The 9,143-nt window shown below is 56.8% G+C and overlaps 3 protein-coding genes across 3 annotated transcripts in view; 2 read left to right on the top strand and 1 right to left on the bottom strand.

Moving 5' to 3' along the window:
• IE81DRAFT_360363 (hypothetical protein) overlaps positions 1-372 on the top strand; it is a gene marked incomplete at its 5' end in the record, with an annotated part of 2,539 nt that extends 2,167 nt beyond the window's left edge. The window contains one exon of the mRNA XM_025516716.1: positions 30-372. Within this exon, the coding sequence (XP_025367928.1) occupies positions 30-333 (304 nt within the window). The 3' untranslated portion in view covers positions 334-372. The remainder of the gene's footprint in view (positions 1-29) is intronic.
• Positions 38-3,275, bottom strand: IE81DRAFT_325226 (hypothetical protein). Its single transcript, XM_025514451.1, has 2 exons — positions 2,437-3,275; positions 38-2,368 (listed from the first exon to the last, which is right to left on the bottom strand). The coding sequence occupies exons 1-2, from the start codon at positions 2,837-2,839 to the stop codon at positions 411-413; spliced, it is 2,361 nt and encodes a 786-aa protein (XP_025367927.1). The 5' UTR covers positions 2,840-3,275; the 3' UTR covers positions 38-410.
• Positions 3,276-4,097: 822 nt separating this feature from the next.
• IE81DRAFT_325225 (alpha/beta-hydrolase) lies at positions 4,098-7,181 on the top strand. The gene is made up of 11 exons (XM_025514450.1): positions 4,098-4,570; positions 4,659-4,820; positions 4,893-5,106; positions 5,175-5,329; positions 5,395-5,710; positions 5,801-6,059; positions 6,150-6,317; positions 6,421-6,427; positions 6,500-6,537; positions 6,609-6,707; positions 6,822-7,181. Exons 1-11 carry the CDS (start codon positions 4,233-4,235, stop codon positions 6,989-6,991), a joined length of 1,926 nt encoding a protein of 641 aa, XP_025367926.1. The 5' UTR covers positions 4,098-4,232; the 3' UTR covers positions 6,992-7,181.
• The last annotated feature ends 1,962 nt before the right edge of the window (positions 7,182-9,143 follow it).

Here is a 9,143-nt window from a genome sequence, read left to right as displayed (position 1 = left end):
CCCCCCCCCTCTCTCTCAACCCCTATCAGGATTTCGTGTCAGCGCGAATGGGATGCGCTGCAAGGTATCAACTCGACCGACGTCATCTTGCGCATCAATGAGGCCGAGGGTATTCGCGGCTGGGGCGAGTATGCCGGAGCGCCAGATGGCTGGGGCCAGGATGAGGACGTGAAAACGCTTGGCGGCAAGGAGTCGAAGCAAGCTGAGAAATCCCAGACCGCCCCGGCCGCGGCCGCTGCCGCGGCCGTCCAACCCTGGTCAGGAGGTCTCAAAGGAGATGTCCGTTTGGACGATGAAGGCAAACCGATGAAGGCGAAGCCTTTGCGGCCATAAAGGAGACGCAAACAACGTCGCTCACGACGAACTTCACTGCGCCGCATGTAGATGTAGCATCATGCCATTGCTCTGCTCTAGGGCTCAAGCCCATCAATGCTCAGTTCCTGCTTCAACTTTGCGCTGTCCTGCTCCGTCGCATCTTCGTCCAACGGTCCTAGCCAACGCCAGACTTCGAATCTATGATTCAGACCGCTCTGTTCATGCACAGCATACGGACCACCATCCCTGCCTCCCAGTAGCTTCCCCGTCGCAGCGCCGCAGCATCCACCAGCGCCTGGTGAAGGGTACAAAAAGTACAGCACCCTGACGCGAGAGTGTATGAGCGCCATGCAGCAGGACAAGCATGGTTCGTGCGTCGTGAAGAGCGCCAAAGAGGTCAAGAGGTAATCCTGCCCATTCGCTACTGCTCCCCGCGCTGGGATGCTAGAGACTGACCGCGCAGGCGTCTCGTTACCACCGCCACCACCACCATCATCACCAGCAGCAGCGACCAAAGCTGAAGCTCTGTGCTCTTCTCCAAGCTCTGCTTCTTCTTGCGTGCTCCGAGCGCCCGCGACGGTCGGCGACGGCGTGCGCGTATCGGCCAGAGAATGTCCCAGCAGCTTGTGTCGCTCCTTTTCTCGCTCGGATCGAATGCTGGCCACCGTCTTGATCACATTCGTGACGGCATGTTTTAATGGATTTCGCTCCTCTATCCGCGTATCGTGGGCTGCAGCTTCGATAGGAGCGCTAGTGACGGCTGCTGCGTCAGCAGCTGCGATTGCTGCCGCCGCTGCATTGCGCAGCGCTTGCGGCTCCTCGCAAGTCGTAGCGCCGTCGCTTCTCGGACTGTCCTCGCCTGCTCTTGAGCTGCTGTTGGAAGTATGCGTAGTTCCACTCGAAGTCGTCCTCGGCACGCCGCCTCCTCGCCAGGGCGGCAAGTGGAAGGGTAGAGTGACGCGCGCAGCTATAGGCACTTGCCCCTTCGACTTCGCTTCCAAAGCCAAGTCGACGCATTTTCGCAGGTGGCTTCGGGCCCATTGAAGCGCTTCGGGCGTCCATAGCTGTTCGTCCTTCATCCGGTCCACGATTAGCGGCACGCTGGCATTCGAGGACTGCAGTCCCGCGCAATCATTTCCTCGCGATTGGTGGTTAGTGGGCCAGTACGAGGTCCACTCGGCTAGTCGACTGCGCGAGGGAGCGGGATCTGCCGGTACGTCCACCAAGTAGGGCGTCGGCTCACCTCCATTGACAGTAAAGCTGGAAGCCCCGAGTCGCACCAAGAGTTCAAGCAGCATTTCCTTGCTGGGCATGTTCTGCTGCGCACAGATCATTCCCTGCAGTATCGGCCTCGGCTTCTCTGCAGGCCGACTGTGACCCGCTAATGATACCTCATTTCCTGCCGGCGGCGACAGCATGGTCTTGCGGTAGGTGCGAAGATGTCTTACTATCAATTGCGGATCGTCGCATACCCCAGCTTCCTGCACGGCCTTCTTGAAAGCTTGTTGGAAGCTGACAAACGCGCCGGTGCGCCGAGGCTCCACGTCGATGACCCAAGCTGGCAAAAGCTCGAGAGGTGCGCTCTCGGGATCGATGGCCTCCGTTAGGCGCCACAGTCTGCCGCGCTCAGGTTGCTTGCCCTGTGCCACAGCAGAGCGAGGTTGCGCAGTGCTTGCAAGCGATGGCGTTGTGGATAGCGCAGCATCGCGACGCCCGTGGTCACTGCTGGACGCTGATGGCTTGACCGGGTGACCATTCCGCAACCCATGCCTATTGATGTGCTGCATCGTAGCAATGCCCTTGTCAGCCTCCCAATCCTCGTCGAGACCCTGACCTAAACGCAGCAGCTCGTCTTCGTCGAGTTCGCTCTGCGAACCCGCGCGCGAAGATTCTCCTTCGCTAGCTTCCCACCACATTCTTCCAGCCCCGTAGCTGATGCATAGCTCTTCGCCTTTTTGCGCCGGCCGTGCAGTTGTGAAGCGAATGACTTGTGAGGAGTGATCCAGAGTGTAAGAGACGTTTGGGGCGATGGGGTCGTGATTGAACAGGGAGCCTAAGGGGACAAGGGCGACGTAAGCTGGAGCGGAGACGTGAGCAAGATTGTGCAAAATGTCAACTCACCCAATCCCAGGGCAAGAGCCATCTCTGAGCCTTCCTTCGATCTTCTCCAGACGAACGTGTAGCTGTCCAGCTGGGTATGTTGGCCGTACTGCTCGTACTCGTTGGCTGGGAACAGGAGCACGGGACTGATGTCTATGACGGTGCCCGCAGAAAGGTCACGCGTTGCGAAGACACCCCTGCCTCGCTCCGGGTGGGACCTGATGGTGATGTGCGTGGCCAGATGGGGAGTTAGGGAAGGATACTTGTGCTGAAGTTGTAGGTGCTGTTGGCGGTGGTGATGGTGAGGCGGATTGATTTGGCCATTTGAAGGCTTCCCGATGACTGGAAGAGTGCGAGAGGCATCATGTTTCCCGTTGGAAGAGCTCACATACACGTCTGCGCTGCTCGCCGTCGGCCGGTGCATGTGTTCAGATCGGCCATTAGAGAGTGCCACAAAACCTGACGAAATGGAAGTTGCTGGTGGAAGTGCTGAAGCCTGTGCTGACTTTGAGTGAGGAGTCGCATCGAGGGCCGAGGGTGCCATGAGAACCGCTGTAGGCATGCGTGGAGGAAAAAGCGATGGGGCTCAAGTGCGCTACGCTGCAATGGGGTCGAGTGTTCACGAATTTGCAGCTCGAAAGGGAAGCTGGACTGCGCAGTGTAAGGTCTGACGAGGTGTAAGGGACTGCGGCACAGTTGCACAAGTGACGCGGAAGCCTCTGAGCTGATGGTGATGATGACGGTGATGCTTGTAGCGGATGTGTGAGGCTGAAGAGAGACCGAGATGAAGCGATGCGATCGACGTCTGGAAAGGATGTGCTGTGATGATCTTATTCACGATTGTAACGCTATCACGATATGGAGAAGAGGGTGTGTGTGACTCAGCGGCGCCATCCTCACCGCACCTTGTAACCGCCAAGTTCGATCACCGCACCGCACCGCACCGACCGCGGCTTTGGAACTTTTTTCTTCCTGCTCACGCGTCACGGTCGCGTGGCTCGCACAACAGCGCAGCATTCAGTGATTCACGATTAAATCAAATGCACGCAATACGTGAGCAAGATGCTAGCAAAGTGTGTCACGTGGTCAAGCACTACGGCGAGACGATTCCCGCGTCGGCGCCCGCGTGACTTGCGGCACGTACCCCGCGGGTTAATTCAAGATTCTTGATTCCCATGCATGCATGCTGATGATGAGGGTGCAGCGTACCTGTGGATGCTCCGCGTAGACAGCAGATGCAAGTACGCGGGTGAGCCGCTGCAAAAGAACAAGCCAGCAGCAAGTCACAAGCGCCGTTTGAGAACAGCTAGGTCGTCGTTGCTGCATACACTGCAGTCACATACAATCACAGTCGTGAGTCGTGAGTATGCGGCAACCGTGAGTCATGAGTGGAAGTCAAGAGTCACAGTGGTATGTCGACAGAAGAAGAGTCACACGTATGAGTCTCTATAGTGTGAGCGTTGTGCTCTGGGACCGTAATGAACGATCGGTGCGGACTTTGGGAGTCAAGAGTCCGTGAGTGTGAGTGTACCGATCAATGCGAGTCTGAGTGGACGGACATTTGTGATTTGTCTGCATGCTGGTGCTGCTGCGTGGCCGACGAGCCAGCATATGTGCATGCCGAGAGGCGAGAAGATTCGTGATTGGCAATTGGATGACCTTGGCTCGCGTGTGGGGGCGCTAAGCTTCAGGATCTGTGATTCTGAGAACGAAGGATCGTACGTGTAGCGGGACGTGGTCCTCTGAAGCGTGTTTGCACTCACTTTTGGATCAGCATCACCATCACGAGCTTCCTGGACACACGCCTTGAAGCCAAGATGTCTCTGATCGCAAGACTCCTCCGAGGAGCGTTGTACTTGGCGCTCCTGAGCCTGGTGTCCTACAGCACCATCCTCACATCGGAGCCGGATGTCAAGAGTCCGGAGGTGCGGCTGGAACAAGGCACGGTGAGGGGCATCGAAGAGGGTGGCATAGAGTACTTTAGAGGCGTACGCTACGCTTTGGACACTGCCAACGAGGGAAGATTCAGAAGACCGAGACCCATCTGGGAAAACCTGAGCCACAAATTTCCAGTCGAGTCGATTCAGGTCAATCGCACTTTGTCTTGGCAAGGCGTTTACGACGCCTCATTCTTTGCTCCTAGCTGTCCGCAATTGTGAGCGCGACGTGTGTGGATGGAAGGGACTCGTGCACAGCGCAGACTCAAGTGTCACGCATTGACACAGTGCTCGCCTCTATCGCAGTGTCGTGCCCAAAGTCTTTGGCGGATGGGCACCTCCCTTGCCGGCAGGAAGATTGCAAGAGGTGGTGTCGGAGGATTGTCTGCATGTAAACATTGCCAGGCCGCCGGGCATAAGCATTCACAAGCCTCTGCCAGTGTTTGTGTGGATTTATGGAGGCGCGTGGTAAGTCGTTCGCCTTCCACAAGCGCTGCAGTCATTGCACTCACTTTCGCTCTCATGCGCCCGCTCACGCAGGATAATGGGCGCAGACTTTTTGTACGATCCAAAGACTTTGATGCAAGCCTCTTTGAGAAAAGGCGAGCCCATCATCGTCGTGACGCTCAACTACCGCGTTGGCGCATTCGGTCTGCTGGCTGGTCCTGCCGTCAATGAGCTAGCGGCAGAAGGAGATGCTGATCTCAATACCATGCTATGGGATCAAAGGACCGCTCTGAGATGGGTCAAGAGGGTGCGCAAGATCCTTTGAAATTGCCTCTCATGCACGAGCAAGCCGCTCACACTTCTTTTGCCGCACAGAATATTGCGCAATTCGGCGGCGATCCTGACCACATCACGCTCGGCGGCGAATCCGCAGGGGCGGTGTCGAGCATGTATCAGATGCTGGCAAATGACGCGGACAGGGAGCGCGAGGATTTGTTTCATGCCGTGATACTTCAAAGCGGGGGTGCATTGTGGGTGGACAGAGTTCGCTTCAGTGCCCTCGTCTCTCGCTGACGATATGCTTTTGCTTCGTTAGCCCCGGGAGCGTGTCGGCAACCAACTACAGGCACAGGGACGAGTACAATCAGCTACTAGCGACGACGCCCTGCGCTGCCAAAGTCGGCTCTCGCGAGCAGATCGCCTGCCTGCGTGGGCTTTCCACTGCTTCTATGATGGCAGCCAACACCCGCTCTGTCCAGCGCCTACTAGGTGTCCTCAACGAAGCTTCTTGGCAGACCCAATTCTTCTTCCCTTGGTTTCCCACTCAGGATCCTTACTTTGTGCCCGAGTCGGCTTACGAACGTGTGACCAGAGGCAAATACCTTGACATTCCCATCTTGGCGGGCAATACGGTAAGTTTTAGAACTGACAGCAAGCAAGAGGGCTGCAGACCGCGGCGTACTGATGTGCGTTCTTGATGCTTCACTGCGCGGGACCCTCAGCTCGACGAAGGAACGTTGTTCACGCCTACAAATATTCAGAACTCTTCCATGCTGTTCTCCTGGATGCGAAGGGGCGTTCTCTCTACCGAAGGCCTGGATGTCAGTCATCAATATACGGTCATCGACAAGATACTGCAAGCATACCCAGACGACCCTGTCAAAGGAAGTCCTTTCAGAGCCGATCTGGTTGGAAAGAAGCCAGAGGATCGTCTATTTGCACCAAACGAGACGAATCAATACAAGCGCGCCGCCGCCATTCGTGAGTGGTCCTCGACACAAACCGCGCTTGCTGGAAGAAGTAGATTGCTATCCGAGCTAAATGGTACGAAATTTCCCATGACCGATGCAGTGGGCGACCTAGGCTTTGTGGCCCCGACTCGCTATCTGCTCGAACGGCATTCTGCAGCTCTTCAAGAGCATAACAAAACTTTCCCGATCTGGTCGTATACGCTAAGCGAGCCTGCTCCCGGCGCGCCAGCACACCTAGGCGTCCCTCACGCCGTCGATAACGATTACTGTGAGGCGAAACAGCGATGCAGACACGCAAGGGCGGCTATTTGCAAGCGCGGGGACTCACTGCTGACCGTGCATTTCCCGACCTCGCTTCCGTCGTGTCACAGTGTTCAAGTGCGTGGTGTGAACACACAGCTCCGCGCGAGGGCGTCGGGATGTTTGCTGACCTTGACCTCGCTACCGCAGGCCGTCTGCATCTTATCTTTTCCTTCGACCGCCGACTGGTGAGAAGATTGTGGTGCCCAAGCACAATTGCGAGCACTGCGATGCTAATCGTGGCCCACCCTCTGGTCAGATTTTCGAGTGCCCGGCAGTAGATGGGCTAGCGTGGCTGAAGCGCTCGCGAGCTCGTGGGTCAGCTTTGTGAATCATCACACGCCAAACGGTCGAGGAGGTGAGTGCAGCGCGCAGCTCACGAGTGTAATTATGCCGAGCTATCGCAAGCGGAGAAGCAGGTCAGGCAAGCGACGCTATGAGCTGAAGCTTTGTCACTGTCCGCGTCACGCAGCCATGTCGTGGCCTTCTTACTCGACCCGGCCGCGTCCAGGGATCCCGAAGCGTGCGAATCTCAATTTCCAGTTCATGAACAGCACGGTCGAGACGCTGACCGCGCGCCACGAGGTGATACTCAACACGTTCATTCACGACGAGGAAGTCCGACGTGCGCTTGCATATTAGACATGATTCACACCTTCTGGCTGAGTGATGACAGCTGTGTCATCTTCGTCAGCATCAGGGTTCACTCAAGAAAGAATGACCGCGCGGTCTATCATCTGGCGTGCAGGTGATCACTGTGAATGTCCTGCACGATATATTACTTGGCAATGTTCAAGCTTCAATTTTGGAATGCAAGTCCTGACAACTTTCATCCCATTACGCATGTGCCTGTGCTGCGAAACGCTTTCTGTCACGGGCGATGAGCACCTCGATCGCGAAGAGAATGGGACGAAGGTGCTTCATCCCTACTGCGTGGCCCGATGGCGCTTGTAAAGCCGGCGCGATTTTAGCGTCCCGATTCCGCTAGAGCCGCGCCTGTACGCCGACAGGCTCATTCCTCCCTATAGCGTGCGCCGGCTCGACAGTCGTGAGTCGTGCTTCTTGATGGGAGCAGCACCCTCATCACGCTCGCGGACTGTTCGCGTTCGTGGCTCGACCCGTGCGGCCTTTGCTGAATGAACCCAGGCGAACGGGCCGAGGAGTGAGATGATTGTCGATGGATGGATCGTCGCTATAGTGGACCTGTGGAATACGGTGAGGATTTTGCTTTCATGCGCCGGGAAGCTTGCAAAGCGCGCCTGGATGTCGCGCTTTGCGAGTCCGTGAGTGTCCCCTCCTCTCTTCGTCCGCTTCTCGACTCTTTCCGCAAAGCACCAAACTGCGGTTGTGAGGCTTCCTGCAACCTGTAGCGTCTCCTCTGCTGCGCCACCTGGGAGCTTCTCTAGACTTGGGCTGACCCAAGGCTGCTCAAAGAACGCGCGACAAGCCGTAGCGGGTCGGTTTGCGATCCAAGCTTCATGCCAATCAAGTCAGACGCCGCATCTGGAGCGCGCTCTGGCGGCCGCCCGCGTGATTGAGATGTGATTGGTCAAGAACAAGTAAGCACAGGACGCTCGCTCACGACTGCCGAGTGAGTGCATGCATCGTGAGAAAAAAGCGGCGACTTGAGTCGTACAAGGTTGCGCTTCGAGCTGCTGCGCCAGTCTAGCTGCTTCTGCTCAGCCTCATTCAATTCAGAGGCGAGCGCACGCGCGTCACAAGATGTGTCGCTCAAATTCCGGTGTCAGAAGCTGAGTCCTGCGAGTCACCTGCAAGGTGTATAGGCAGCGTATAAGCTAGGCAGCGTGCCTCATCGATCATGGTCGATCGAGATACTCGCAAATACTAGACCCTGTGTGACTGTTGCTGTGTAGGCAGTCTGAGTCACAGCAGTCAAAAGAAGCGCGTGCAATCACACGGCCAATATAGCGCTGCGCCAAGCTGCACGCGATGCGTCAAAAGTTGAAACACCGCCCAAGCGCGACGGAGGCCGGGAGTTCTTTGTGTGTGCGTTCACACTCACAACAGACTCGCGACTGACGAATCGTGACTCACACTCACACTGGCAGGGTATCGATACCCGAGAGATCGATCGGCGGAGGCGAATCCCTCAGCTCTGGTACCGGATCCGGAGCGGCGTGTCTAAGAACTCTGTGTTTTGTTGACGTAGACAGCCCGTAACGCTTGCCTTTGTACAAGATACGTAAATGTCACGATTCACATCGCCGCTGCTCCCCCTTTTCCGTGTTGCCGCTGCACTCTTTGACGGGGATGTTGCTGATCTGGTGTTTCTCACAGAGGGAAACTGCACGTAGACCCTTTGCACAGGTGCTCTTCTCTCGCCATGCACCGCTTGGCGCAGCCCAGCACTCTCTCTAGCGTGTCTGAATGCGTTGCGATTGTGTACGGTCAGCTGCATTCTTGCCTGACCGTGCGGTGCACATTCCCATCACGCCTTCCGCCAATCCGTTCGGAGGGTCACGAGTCGCGTATAGTGGATACGAAAGCTAATTGGGCTAGCGCAAATCTGACTTCAAAAGCGTGGCGAATGAGCTTTCCAGGCTGACATCGGCCAGTCAAGTCGAGCGGCAGGGCTCTGGAGACTCGCATAGGCTTGTTGCTCTTGGGCAGATGAAGTGCCGCTGGCTCTCTCGCCAGAGGCCCCGCCGTTCGACGCGATTCCTGAGTACGTTTGCGCATGAGTGAGGCTGAAACGCGAATGTCATGCGTGCGGGTGTCCGGCGCTGGATGGACCCGCCCTTGCTGATGGTCTTAAGACCAAGGGCACAATGAT

The sequence above is a fragment of the Ceraceosorus guamensis genome (assembly GCF_003144195.1).
Source record: "Ceraceosorus guamensis strain MCA 4658 unplaced genomic scaffold IE81scaffold_57, whole genome shotgun sequence".
NCBI lineage: Eukaryota > Fungi > Basidiomycota > Exobasidiomycetes > Ceraceosorales > Ceraceosoraceae > Ceraceosorus > Ceraceosorus guamensis.
Note: the sequence above shows the minus strand (reverse complement) of the source record. Positions and strands in the feature narration are given on the sequence as shown.

Excerpts from the sequence above, each read along its gene's own strand:
- IE81DRAFT_325226 (XM_025514451.1), bottom strand. The coding sequence starts at position 2,839 with ATGCACCGGCCGACGGCGAGCAGCGCAGACGTGTATGTGAGCTCTTCC. Across the intron at positions 2,369-2,436 it reads GGCTCTTGCCCTGGGATTGG|GCTCCCTGTTCAATCACGAC; the intron begins GTGAGTTGACAT and ends TTGTCCCCTTAG.
- IE81DRAFT_325225 (XM_025514450.1), top strand. The coding sequence starts at position 4,233 with ATGTCTCTGATCGCAAGACTCCTCCGAGGAGCGTTGTACTTGGCGCTC. Across the intron at positions 6,060-6,149 it reads CAAGCGCGCCGCCGCCATTC|TGGGCGACCTAGGCTTTGTG; the intron begins GTGAGTGGTCCT and ends TGACCGATGCAG. Across the intron at positions 6,708-6,821 it reads CACGCCAAACGGTCGAGGAG|CCATGTCGTGGCCTTCTTAC; the intron begins GTGAGTGCAGCG and ends CGCGTCACGCAG.